Source organism: Dermochelys coriacea, chromosome 3 (genome assembly GCF_009764565.3).
Source record: "Dermochelys coriacea isolate rDerCor1 chromosome 3, rDerCor1.pri.v4, whole genome shotgun sequence".
Classification (NCBI taxonomy): Eukaryota; Metazoa; Chordata; order Testudines; family Dermochelyidae; genus Dermochelys; species Dermochelys coriacea.
The window spans coordinates 77,545,110-77,558,841 of record NC_050070.1 but is presented as its reverse complement, the minus strand read 5'-3'; the positions used below and the strand labels follow the sequence as shown (position 1 = coordinate 77,558,841).

Here is a 13,732-nt window from a genome sequence, read left to right as displayed (position 1 = left end):
TCCTTATGCATGTTTGTATTTTTGATGATCAATTACTGTGCTTGTGCTTGTTGTAATGGTCTCTGTACACAGGTTTTCAAGCTTGGGTTCTCTGTGCATCAGGAATCTTTCTTCTTCATGTCCCCTGAGAAGCTTGTCCTCTTTTTTTTCTCAAGAATATTTAATCCTTCCACATTAATCAAGACATCACACTTTCTTTGCTTTGTCTTTATGTAAAACACCCTACTATTGAGTCCTTTGCTGTCCTGATATTCAAGACATATTTGATGCTTCTTTGAATAGGACATAATCAGGCAGAAAATCAGGCGCTTTGTTCATCCTTCATGCATTTCAGAGAGACTAATTAGGTATCTAGTGTGAAACTTCCACTCTACTGCACCAATATCTTTAGATTAAATCTATGTCAGTTATTTGGAATTGAAGCCACACTAGCAAAGCAGTTATGGTTCAGACCACAATAATTCTTTTATCAGTGGTTTACAACTTTTTAAAATGGGATGTGAAATCTCAGATTTTTGTGATGAAATCTCTCTCATATTTCCAGGTCCCAAGTACTGGGGTGTGTGTGTGTGTGTTCTGGAAATTTGAAGGAAACCTAGTGAGTTATTATGCAGTAGAGAGTGTTTTTCAGTTGGTGGGCAGGTAGGACCAAAACAAAACTTCTTCTGCAGGTTATAAGGTGGTCAGATAACTTAAAAAAACAGTTTGTTTAAGATATCACATTTGGCATAGTACAGACTTCAAGAAACAAATTTGTTTGAGAAATAAAAATGACTAATGAGTGAAAACAATATACTGCAAGAGTAATGTTGTTTTTTCTTTGACTTAAATGCACACAAAATGAATTATCCAAATATACTGTATACATTCTGTAAACATACAAAATAAGCCACTTAAACTGGACCATATGGGCAATAGAGGCCGTTTTGGAGAAATAAATTAAAGTGCAATGAAAGCATCTTATTGTACAAAAATAATTGTTTTTAATATGTTTTGTTCGTTATTTGCTTTTATCATACTTTTCATATTATTTTTAACAAATTGTGCTTCCATACATTTGCATGGTGATTGGGTTAATAAAAAAGGACTCATTTCCTGGGAAACTGGAAAAAATGTCTTGCTTAAAGGCAGTCTGGCCTGTATATTATTTCTTGTTTAGTACTCTTGTTTTTTTTTACTAGAAACCAGACTGTGGTTCTTGTCATTTCATCTGTTTCTACTAATTAATTCCTGCCTGGATGTACAATCCTGTTTTCTGACACTGTCATCATCTCTACATCAATGCATTTGATTTAATGAACAGGTGTGATCCCATTTAAGGCGTAAGCAACAGGACCAAGTTAGCTCGTTAGAGACAAAAGTCTAGTTTTCATATAAGGTGCCCCAAGTAGTTTGGAACATGGGAATTTGAGATAAGCCCCAGGGGTCCATCACTTACAGTGTGATGTCCTTGACAATGGCTAATGTCCAGGAGCTTTGGGGGGAGGGGTGTGTGAAGGAAATCCTATTAAGGACAATGAATGAACAATCTGGATATAAGAAATTTTCTTCTTAACCCCATTTTAGTGATTGGATTATGCCCTGAAGTATAAGGGATCTAGATTCCTTAGGGGACAGGTCCTGTGTGTGTGGAATTTTCCATAAACAATCATTTTATGTATGTGTGTGTGTGTACATATACATGCATATTGTGTGTGTATAGATGCACATGTGTATATACACATGTCTAATGTTGTTTATGGGAAATTTGTGTGTGCGCGCACACATATATATACGCAATCTGTGTCTGTACACACTTTATGCACGTGTGTGTGTATATGTGTGTATTTGTGTGTATAGATTTTCCATAAACAACTTTATTCAAAAGGATTTAAGGTTGTGTGTGTGACATCTCACCCATGCAAACTCTAAAAAGCAAGGAAATACCAAGTTATGGGACATCTCTTCATTGACTCTTAATGCTGACGTATATTTTCACTGTCAGTGACAGACTCCACACATTTTCACAAAGTACTTTCTTTTTCCTCCAACAAATAGGGAAACATGCTACATCCAACAAATTAATCTCCTGCATACTATAATGCAAAACTCTGAGTGCAGCCTGAGCTACGTTGTAGGTAGTAAAAATGGTAAAGGACAAAATGAAAACTTGGCAAAGCGCTGGATAGAGCATCTGCTAGTTTAACAAATTGTGGTTCTGAGAGTCGGAGCAGAGTTTAAGTTAAAACCTTGGATGGGTGCAGATGAAGACAGTCACAAGTTGAAAGCTTGTGATGATGAGACCACTGATTAAAAGTATTGAACTTTTCAATAAAGTATGGGAGCAAGAAAAGCCTCCAGAAAAATGGCACTGTGATTAAAATACCAAGAGAAAGGTGATCTAAGTAATTATATTAAATGGAAAGGTATTGCATTCCTTTCAGTGATAGACAGTCTTCTGCAGTATCATCTTTTGTAGAATAAAGGAAGCAGTTGTAGCAAAGCTAAGGGAAGAGCAGGCTAAGTTTAGAATGAAAATAAAAGTACAAGAAACCAAATAACTATGGCGGCAAGTCTCAGAGGCCAGGTTAAGTGATTTGGGCTCACAGTCCAGGGCTAAAAGTAGCACTGCATATGCTCGGCCTGGAGTCTGGGCTCTGAGACCCTCCCTCCTCACCAGGTTTCAGAGCCTGGCTTCCAGCCCAAGCCTGAACATCTACACTGTTATTTTTAACCCTGCAGGTCTTCTTTTGCTGCATAGACTTACCTAACGTCTGCCATGGCAAATGTGCCATTGGGCAGCTGGAAGAAGACCTAAAAGATACCGACTGAAAGAATCTTTCCATGGAGTGATACTTGGGGTATGTGTACACTATAGTGGATACAGCAGCACGGCTATGGCTGCCGCTGTGCCACTGTCGTGCCATAATGTTGGTGTGTCCTATATCGATTGAAGGGTTTTTTTCCATCAATGTATTTAGTCCACATCTCCAAGAAGCAGTAGCTAGGTCAATGGAAGAATTATTCTGTTGACCTTGGTCTAAAGTGGTGTTAGGTCAACCTAACTAGGTTGCACAGGGTGTGAAATTTTTCCCCACCCTGATCCATGTAGCTCGGTCAATCTAATTTTTAGGTGTAGACCAGTCCAAAGACGGGGAAAGGTTTTGAGACTTACAACACCGAGGACATGCAAAGAGTGTCCCAAGATAGACCGGTATGACAAAGCCTTTTTCATGTCCTAAGTGACGTCCGATAGTGTGGAAAGGATCAGATTCTGTCAGAATGAATAGCAGAGTTGACAAAAGAGATAGAAAAGGAATGGTGTGAAGTTCAGTTTTGAGGAGTGAGAGTTTCAAATGGAGACTGGACATCCAAAAATAGATGACGGGGGGTACGTTCAGATGAAAGATTGGATGTGGAGAGGTATTTAACTCTCCAGAAGTGTGCTATGTGCTTTAGAGACATGCAAATGACAAGTGACATGTTTTGAAGAGTTTGTGTTATGTTTAATTACAACATGATTGATAGCAAACAAGTTGGAATGGGAAGATGCCAATGATATTAGCATTACGTTTGCCAAGTGCATATCTATATTTAGGAACACAGGAATTACCATACTTAAACAGACGTAATGTCCATTTGTACCAATATATTCTGTTTCTGATAGTTCCAGAACCAGATACTTCAGAGGAAGGTGTAAAAACCTAGCAGTAGGGAGACATGGGATAACCTGCCGCCTACATAGTTCTCATTCTAGACTCTAGTAGTTAGAGATTGACCTATGCCCTGAAACACAGAATTTTTGTCATGAATTATAACTCCTGGATATTCTTGATATCCATATAAATATCCAATTCCTATTTGAATTCTGTTAAGTTCTCGTCTTCAATGCCTTCCTATGGCAACAAGGTCTGCATTTTAATCACGTGTTGTATGAAAAAATATTTCTTTTTATTGGTTTTGAATTTCCCAGCTTTTAATTTCAGAGTAATGTTCCTTTATTCTTATGTTTAAAAAACTGGGAACTTCCATTCTGCCTGTCAACCTTTTCTATCTCCATTCTTTATTTTATACACTTTTATCATGTTCCAGTCTTAGATATCTTCTTTCTGTTTATTAGTATACTATTTTTAAAAATTCAGATTAATTCCTTAAATATCTTTTTTTATTATGGAGAAACTGGAGTATAAAGGAGAATAGCTGGAATGTGACAGCATGAATGTGAACAGATGAAGAGGAAAGGTGAGGAGGTAGGAGGGATGAGGAGAGGAAGATGATGGAGAATGCTGAAAATTTTCTCCCACTGTGGTTTCTCAGAGGCTTTGTTTTCTTAAATGCACTCGGTCATAAGAGGAACTTTATCATGCCTTGTCTTTGAAAAATGGAAGTCGTCATGTGTCTGCTGCATTGAATCTCCAGCAAATTTGTCTCAATTTGCCATGGAAGGTAGAATCAGAGATTTCTCCTTAGCTTGGATTTCCTCAACAGAATAATGCATGTAATTGTATTTTTCTGCATCAATTTTACTATTCTTACAAAAATCATAAAATCTGCACTGTTTACAGGGAAGAAAATAAATTTATGTATCAAAAAGAAATCATAATGCAAAGGAGATGATATAAATTGCACAATTAAAAAGTGATTATTTTACGATGGTTGTTACTTTAAAGATTGCTTTGAGGTTTATGCAAACTAAACTAAACTAGAATAGTAAGAAAAATTATATTTGAAAATGGTTTCTCTCTACAAGTACAGGTAACATATAAACTCTTATGTGAAAAGAAATATCTCATGCAACAAAAGCTTATGTGAGTGTATCCGATCAAGACATTTCATACATAATGTCATTAAATTAAAAAAGTTGTTATATAGTTAGAAGTAGACATTTTTTTCCAATAGAGACTGTATATCAGTACAGAGGGCAGACAGCAATGTTAGAATGAATTAACCTAAGTATACCATTTAAACAGCTATCTTGGTATTGTCTTCAGGTTCATAAACCTCACATTTGTGGTTTGAATTAGAGTGGGGGAGTCTAATTATCTTTTCCTTAACTAGACCTTGTAATTGACCTTTTAAATGTGGCTGTTATTACAGATACAACTTTTTTATGGCAGTACAAAACTATTAATTTTATTGGATGAAGTAAAATGTTTTAATGAGAAGAAGTATTAGAATGTTTTAATGGAGATGAGGTGTATAGAATAGACAGGAACCACCAGCCTGTGTTCTGTTTTCCTCCTTTGTTTAAACTATTAGCTGTTTGCAAGAAAAATAGTGTGACTCACTTATTTTATAAGGTATGTTTTAATCCTTTTCTGTATCTGATTTATAAAACTCAGATTATTTACTCATATCTAAGTCGTTTGTTTAATTTTTTGATAGGTTGAATCTACACAAAGCATGATCAGGATTTTGGGCCTTTCAGCTACATTACCCAATTACCTCGATGTTGCCACATTTCTACATGTTAATCCCTACATCGGACTATTCTATTTTGATGGCCGTTTTCGACCTGTACCACTTGGGCAGACCTTTATAGGAATTAAGACAACAAATAAGGTAAATGACTATGGAAAATCTGGAAAATTGGTTTTTGGACATTTATACAGAATTATGGATTCCAGCATGTGTGCTTATAAATGCCTTCCTATCTATCTGGGTAGTGGTTGAATACTACAGATTATATTATTCTTTAGTGCAGGAGCCTCATGCATTGTAAGTAGATCGCTTCACAAACACCCGGGCTCAGAAGTTGCTTCCAAATTTTCAAAATAGTACCATCTTGCATAACTTAGACTGGAACTTAGAATTTTCACTGTGGTTAAGCACCATTTATTTCCTTTGTACTCTCCCTATTAAGCAGAGTGTTTGATAACAAAGCTCTATCCTGATTAAACAGCAGTTATCATCAATTGGTGAGTTTCCTTACCAAAGTCTTGATGTGAAGTGTGTTTTCAAAGCAGATTGTTCTGTCCAGTTCTCTCATTTCAGTCCGTGTCTTTGGTGGAAATTATGGAATTTGGTTTGTTTTGCTGTTAGGATACATAAGAAGTGACAGCACTCAACTCAGTGGAAAGTACTCAAGTAGTTTGGACATAAACGTTAAAAATATGATTTGATGTACTAAATGCCATATGAGTAATTTATGATCAAAACCGGTCATAGGAAAAGCTATCTGCTTTGATGCATGCAGTTTTGATAGTGAGAGACTCATGAAAGTAGTCTTTAACCCAGTCTTTTATATTCTTTTCCAAAATGAGAAATGGAGAGAAAATATAACCAAGGTATACAGATCGTGTAAAGATAACTATATTTGTATTAGAATTCATTACTGCATATTAAATCAATCTGAGATAAATGTACTTGACGCTTAAAACAAAAATACTAATTCTGCAGTTAAATACAAGTTAAATATTCATCTTTTCGTGATTTGGCTGGGAAATAATTTCCCTATGTTTTACTCTCTGATTGCTAAAGCAAAGTAAGATGATAAATCATATTATTTTGTAGGCCAACCTTAGAATATCCTACTAGACTGTAGGTTGCCTATTTTTTTTAAATTACGTTTTCAACCAAAAGTTAGTGTCAGAGGTCCATTGATAATATGGTAGGTTTTTAAAAGTGTGAAAAATGACTGTCTCGTTAGGTTCTTTAAATAATTCACTCCATCCGCAATGCCAAAAAGAAAGGTGCCTTAAAACCATAGGGGAGCCATTTCACGTATGTGCACACAAGGATAAGTTTACCATATGGTACTTATTATGATGTGCATATTTTAACCTTCATTAATTGTTTCAAGCACTTTCAATAATATTTGCTGTTGCCTTTCTTTAATCATTTTTTAATACTTCATTTGAATGTTTAGTTTATTCATACTGTATCATTAGAAAAAGGCAAAGATATAGTGTCCTAATAGCAACTTTGGAATAAGCTTTATAGCTTTAAAATGAAAGGAGACAACTATGTCAAGTACTTCACAAAGTATTGTTGAAATTACCATGAAATAACTAGTTCCCCTTTCCCTGCAAAAAAAAGGTAACAAGGGAGTGAAATTATCAATGAATGACCCCTCCTCAGGTGGACAAAAAAAGGTAGACAGATATGATGTTTCCATTAATATCACAGGCCAAGAAAAAGTCCTTGTATTGCTCAGAAGAATGTCATCAGACATTTGAGGTAGAAAAAACATTGTGGAGTCAACTGAATGTGCCTTACAGGAGCTGGCATCTTCAATGAGGAATGCAGAGTATTGAATCTCCATGTCAGAAGATTTCTCCCAGGACAATATAGGAACTGAACCTACCCAAACAGAGTGTGAGACCTTGCAGAACCAGGTCTCTGTCTACACTCTCCCAACCCTCCCATTACCAAGGAGACAGCACAAACATATTTGAGGGGCCAACAAGCAACTCTTGACACAATCCACTAAAGCAGCTGTTCGGTCTAATAATATTAGCATGGACTCTTAATAGTTATCCCTTGTTAGGAGGAGATCATCAGCCAACACAATAGATGCAGTGTTTGTAACTGGTCTGGCAAATATCAAGGAGCTATGAGGCAGCTAGATACTATGAGAGTTGCCTTCCACAACCTTCTTAGTAACCTTATCTGAAAAAGTGAAGATTGGCCAATTAGCAATCTGTTTCCAGATTGTGTGTATAGACTGCTCACAAGGCCCCTTCAAAACAGACAGCATCCTCCTCACTTTAGTAGAAGCAGCCATAATAACGAACCCTCTCATTTTCCCCACATACTTTCAGCAGCTAGGAGGCACATGGGTCTAAGGCAGTGGTGGCCAACCTGAGCCTGAGGAGGAGCCAGAATTTATCAATGTACATTACTAAAGAGCCACAGTAATACATCAGCAGCACCACATCAGCTCCCTGCCCCGCCGATCAGCGCCTCCCCATCCCTGCCTGCACTTCCTGATCAGCTGTGTTGTGGCATGCAAGAGGCTCGGGGGGGGGGGCGGGGAGGAGCGAGGGCATGGCAGGCTCAGGGGAGGGGGTGTAGTCGGGGCAGGGCCTGTGGCAGAGCCGGGGTTGAGCAGTGAATACCCGCTGGCACATTGGAAAGTTGGCGCCTGTAGCTCCAGCCCAGGAGCCAGTGCCTATACAAGGAGCCGCATGTGGCTCCGGAGCCACAGGTTGGCCACCTCTGGTCTAAGGCATTAGTCTGATGTTTTCCAAACACCTTTCCTACCTCAGTGAGTAACAAATGCCAAAACTTAAACAGAAAAGACCTTTGCATTTGTCCCTTTCTGGCTATTGTTCTGGTCAAAAGGGCAGATACATCTCAGCCCAGATTGGAAAAATACCTAACAGTTGGATTGAAAAACAAACTGGTTTTGGGTCCCTAGTGTAGAAGGTGGATAAAACTCTTAGGTACATAAGTTAATGCATATTTGTTTCTTTGTTGTTGTTAAGTCCAGACACTAGACAATGACAGTGCTTTTTTCCCTCTATTTTATTTGATATGGTTAAAAAACAATTGGCTACAGTTTTTGTACAGTACAACCTGGCCTGCACAAAATTAAAACTGACCAAAGAAAGTACAAAATAATTCTCTCTCCAAATGATGCTCTTCTGTTTTAAGTGAAAACAGAACACAGAGTTTCAAAACTTACTGTTGTTTGTACAAAAGTTTGATTCCATACCAGCGTTAAACATTAATTAGGCAAAAATTCCAGTCAGAGATTCTTTCGATCTCCTAACATGTTCTGAAGCACAATTTTGCTTGATAGGACTTTAAATGTAGTATATGGTTAAAGAAGGATTGAGACCCCCATAATAAAATCAGTTTATATGAACAAATGACTTTTCAACAAATTTCTGAGGTAAAAATAATAAGATCGATTGAATGCTGTGAATTTACCGTATGGTTTGAGCTCACTAGCTAAAGAGTCCTGTTCAGTTATATCACATGATGGCAAACAGCTAAAAAGTGACAAACTTTATTAATGCTTGTATACAAACGCTAGAAATCTAAATACTAAGATGGGTGAACTTGAATGCTTGGTATTAAATGAGTATATTGATATAATAGGCACCACAGAAACTTGGTGGAAAAAACAATAATTAATGGGACATGGTAATACTAGAGTACAAAATAGAGTAGACCCCCAGACTTAAGAACACCTCAGGAATGGCGGCTGTTCGTAACTGAATAAAATATTATTTTTTCAAAAGTTTACAACTGAACCTTGACTTAATGCATCTTTTAAACTTTACTATGCAAATGAAAAATGCTGCTATTTTCCATCTTAATTTAAATGAGACAAGCACAGAAACCGTTTCCTTACCATGTCAAATCTTTTTTAAACTTCCCTTTTTTTTTTGTAGTTTAACACATTACTCTACTCTATTTGCTTTTTTTTTGTCCCTGCTGCTGCCTGATAGCGTACTTCTGGTTCCAAATGTGGTGTGTGCTTGACCAGTCAGTTTGTAACTCTGGTATTCATAACTGTGAGGTTCTACTGTATATAGGAATGACAGAGTAGGCTGTGCTAGTGGGAGAGTGGCACCATATGTGAAAGAAAGCATAGAGTCAAAGAAAGGAAAAATCATAAATGAATCAAAGAATACCATAGAATCTCTATAGATAGAAATTCCGTACTTGAATAATAAAAATATAGCAGTAGTAATATACTATCAACCACCTGAGCAGGATGGTGATGGTGAAACGTTCTGGGAGATTAGGGAGGCTATAAAAATAGAAAACTCAACAATAATGGGGGATTTCATCTGTCCCCATATTGACTGGGAACATGTCACCTCAGGACAGGATGCAGAGAGTTTCTTGTCACCATAAATGACTGCTTCTTGGAACAGCTAGTCCTGGAACCCACAAGGAGAGAGGCAATTCCCTTAAGGGATCTGAGGAAGGGGGTTGGGGATTCCTATTTCTGTAACAGTGGGGAGCTGATCTCCCCCCCCACCCCCACACACACACTTTTATGATCCCCTTTCACCTCATATGAGGGGAGGGTGGCAGGATCCCAGGTCTGGGATGGCTGGGACCAGGCTGGGGATTATGTGGACATAAATAATGAAACGATGCTGACTCTGTACTGTATAATTTGTTGCTGGGTACTTCCAGATATTTTAAGTGAATAAAGTTGTGGCCTAATTAAAGCACATCCATGGCCTCCTGCCTTTCTTCCAGCATTGCCAGACAAAAAAGTTTTTTCTTTTATTTGTATTTCTGTTCTTGTTTTTCTGATAGTAAGCACTTCCCTTTCTAAGTAGTGATGCTAAACAGCAACAGTGTGCTTAAAACATGAACCAAGGGGTGGTCCTTATCCCCAGGAGTGTATAACTTAAACAGAGTCTGTTCTGTCGATGATGAGAATGGAACCTTTTACATGCACTATCCTTCAGCTCAGACAGACAAATGGGGTTCTTCCTTTTCATTTCACCGAAATTCAGCTACTACCTACCAGAGTGACCATATTTTCATGTATGTTTTATAAAGCGTCCATGTATGTTGATGAAACTATAAGAAAAGTAAATAATTTCTTCTAATCCTAAATAGGTCATCATTATTTAAGCTCAGCATTGCTATTAGCATTCACTTATCCTTTCTTATTTTATCTTTTTGATCTACTTCTCACAATTTGTTCATTTCACTTTTCTTTCCTTTCCTTTCTTAGTATCATCTTAGTATCAGCCTCCTCAAAAAGTTTTTTCTTTTCCTTTTTATTAAGTCGTGTGTCTAAATTGGGATAGTACAGTGGAACTTCTCATTAGCTATGACAATTTGAATGGAAAAGAGGAGGGTGGGCCAGGTAAATGTGTGATGTTCTGCTTATAGAGGATTTGAATGCCATACTGTGCTTTATGCTTTTAACTTACTTTATCTTTTAGAAAGTTTTCTTTCAGACAGGAAAGACCTAACAATGTATCCTGAAATTAGTCTATAGGATATGAAATGTAATCTATAAAATGTTACTCTAGGTGGTAATGCCATGTTTGAAAGACACACGTTGCATTCTTATTCTCATGGCATTCATGTGACACCATATCTGGATATATTTATTTCACCCATGTAAAGTTATCTTTTTACATTAAATCCAGTTTAACAATTCTTTCAACCATTCTGAATATACCAGAGAGAGGTTACATTTCTATTTTCTGAATATTGCATGTTTTTCTACTGGAATATTCAACTCATTTATCAAATGTCTTTTTTCCCCCCATTAAATGAACAAAATGAGCTATAGACTGAGTGTCAGCTCTGACTTTGAATTTCCTTGTTTCATTTTGTCCCAACCTTAATGTTATATAAACTTTGTTTGAATCTGAGCAGCGATATTGAAAGAGTCACACAAATATGTGAATGTTTATCTGCATAGTTCTTAAGTTTTCAGTGGTTATATTCAAATGAACTACTCATCCCCAATAGATTGTAATACCTTCCTACGAGAGCTTAATAAGATATGGACAAAGTTATTGGCATAATACCTTAAATGTTTTTAACTAAAGCCACATTTAGTGATTATTTGTGAGTCACTAGATAATCTTATTTTAATGTTACTCTTTACATCCTTGCACAGCACTCTTCCTCACTTGCATCATGTCAAAAATGTTGATAGTAAGTTCTTGGTACAGAATTACTGATTAATAATGTGATGGATTCATAGAACTCTGTGTAAAAAGGGTCTGCTACTCTGCAAAAATTGTTTCCACTTCCCATGACACTACATACATGTATAGAGAATCCTTTTAATATTAGCTGAAATTATCTGAATTTATGTGGGGGAAATGAACAATGACTTGGAAAGCTGATCTTATATCTGTGGATGTTACTATATGGATAGCAAATACATTTTGCTTTATTAATCAATTCTTAGATGTGGTTGATATTCAAACACTTGTGTTTGATTTTGATAAACCTACTATGCTATGTGCATATGCTAGTAGGACTTTAGTATGACAGGGAAAAAAGTGTTTTTATATTGTATTTTTTATTAGACGTTAATGTTTGTTTCTAATAAGTATTTGGGTGGATTCCTTTTAATTGATTTAATATAAAGTATCTTTCAACTAGAATGAAAGATTGCCTTTTACTTTCATTTGGTAATGTGTCACTTACTATCCAGGTGCAGCAGATGAATAATATGGACGAAGTATGTTATGAAAATGTTTTGAAGCAAATAACAGCTGGACACCAGGTATATTTATTTTTTATTGTTTTTTTAACTTGGAATCTGTTTCTTGAAAAAAATCTGAACAAGAATTTCTAGTCTGTATTTTAAATAAATGCTTTATTTTCCTCTTCTATGTTCTAAGACAATTAACTCGGAGACTTAATTTCTGAGTTCTTCTGAGCAGTAAAAGTATTTTAATAAGAAATATTTTCATGTACGAAAACTTAGACTAAATGTTAACTTTTAACTTAGAAGCATAAGGCTGAAAATACCTAGTATTTTCGTATAGTGCTTTAAAACAACTTATATTACTCTATCAAGTGATTATAATTAGTTTTGAATCATAATGCATGGTAGGTCTGGATTTTAGACTTATTACATTTTATAATAAAAATAAAATATATGTTATATATAGAACTACATCATAGAATCCCAGGATTGGAAGGGACTTCAGGAGGTCATCTAGTCCAACCCCCTGCTCAAAGCAGGACCAATCCCCATTTTTTGCCCCAGATCCCCTCAAGGATTAAACTCACAACCTTGGGTTTAGCCGGCCAATGCTCAGACCACTGAGCTATCCCTCCCCCCTAAATCGTGGAGCTATCTGTCCCCCATACATTCTATGCTCAGAAAAAAAAATAGGGCAATAGGCTGAAGCTTTTCTAAGTCAGTGTTACATGGTTAGGGTACTTTTTACATTGTAACAAATTCTTAACCCTTGAAAGTTTGTAATATGGGATACATCCTTGAGAAAGAGGAATGGTGTTTGTACTCCTGTTTTCTTTCCCTGGGAACTGGGTGCCTAACTGCCCTTTATGTCTTTGGAAAACTCTATCCATCATATGGGCACATATCTGGGGGTTTCCCAATTGCATAAATAAGTGAACTACTTCAATTATTTCTCTTTTTTACTTTCTGCCACTATGTGAAATACCATACAAGACGGAACTTCCACAGATGCTGTACAAAGGTGTGGTTGGAAATCAAAAATGGCAAGAGATGATTGGAGAATAGGAGGAACTTCGCCCAGTCTGCAATTTCCTCCTGTTTTGCAATATGAAGTCCTAATATTGCTGCCACTGAAGTTGATGGGCATTTTGCTATTGACTCCAGTGGAAGCTGCTGGGTCTTAGGGCGGGTCTATACTACAGCCGGGATCGACACTCTGAAATCGATCCACTGGCAGTTGATTTAGCGGGTCTAGTGAAGACCCACCAGATCGACAGCAGATTGCTCTACAGTCGACCCCTGTACTCTACCCCCAATGAGAAGAGTAAGCTAAGTTGACGGGAGATTTTCTCCCGTCAACCCCCCATGGTGTGGACCCCACAGTAACTCGACCTAAGGTGCCACAAGTCCCCACTGTATTTTCCATTGAATGCATCTGATGAAGTGAGCTATAGCTCACAAAAGCTTATGCTCAAATAAATTTGTTAGTCTCTAATGTGCCACAAATACTCCTTTTCTTTTAAGGTACATTGACTCCAGCTACGTTATTCATGTAGCTGGAATTGCATCGTATAGGTCGACTTACCATGGTAGTGTAGACATAGCCCCAGTATCTTTGAAAATCAAGCCACTAAATGTGGGGCGCAAGTGTTG

At 37.0% G+C, this 13,732-nt stretch overlaps 1 protein-coding gene across 2 annotated transcripts in view; it reads left to right on the top strand.

Annotated features, from left to right (window-relative positions):
* The window catches only part of ASCC3 (activating signal cointegrator 1 complex subunit 3), a 472,978-nt gene that overhangs the window by 185,117 nt on the left and 274,129 nt on the right, over nt 1–13,732 (top strand). For both annotated transcript variants that reach the window (XM_038393749.2, XM_043510710.1), the window contains 2 exons: nt 5,365–5,541; nt 12,083–12,154. In XM_038393749.2, the coding sequence (XP_038249677.2) occupies nt 5,365–5,541; nt 12,083–12,154 (249 nt within the window). The remainder of the gene's footprint in view (nt 1–5,364; nt 5,542–12,082; nt 12,155–13,732) is intronic.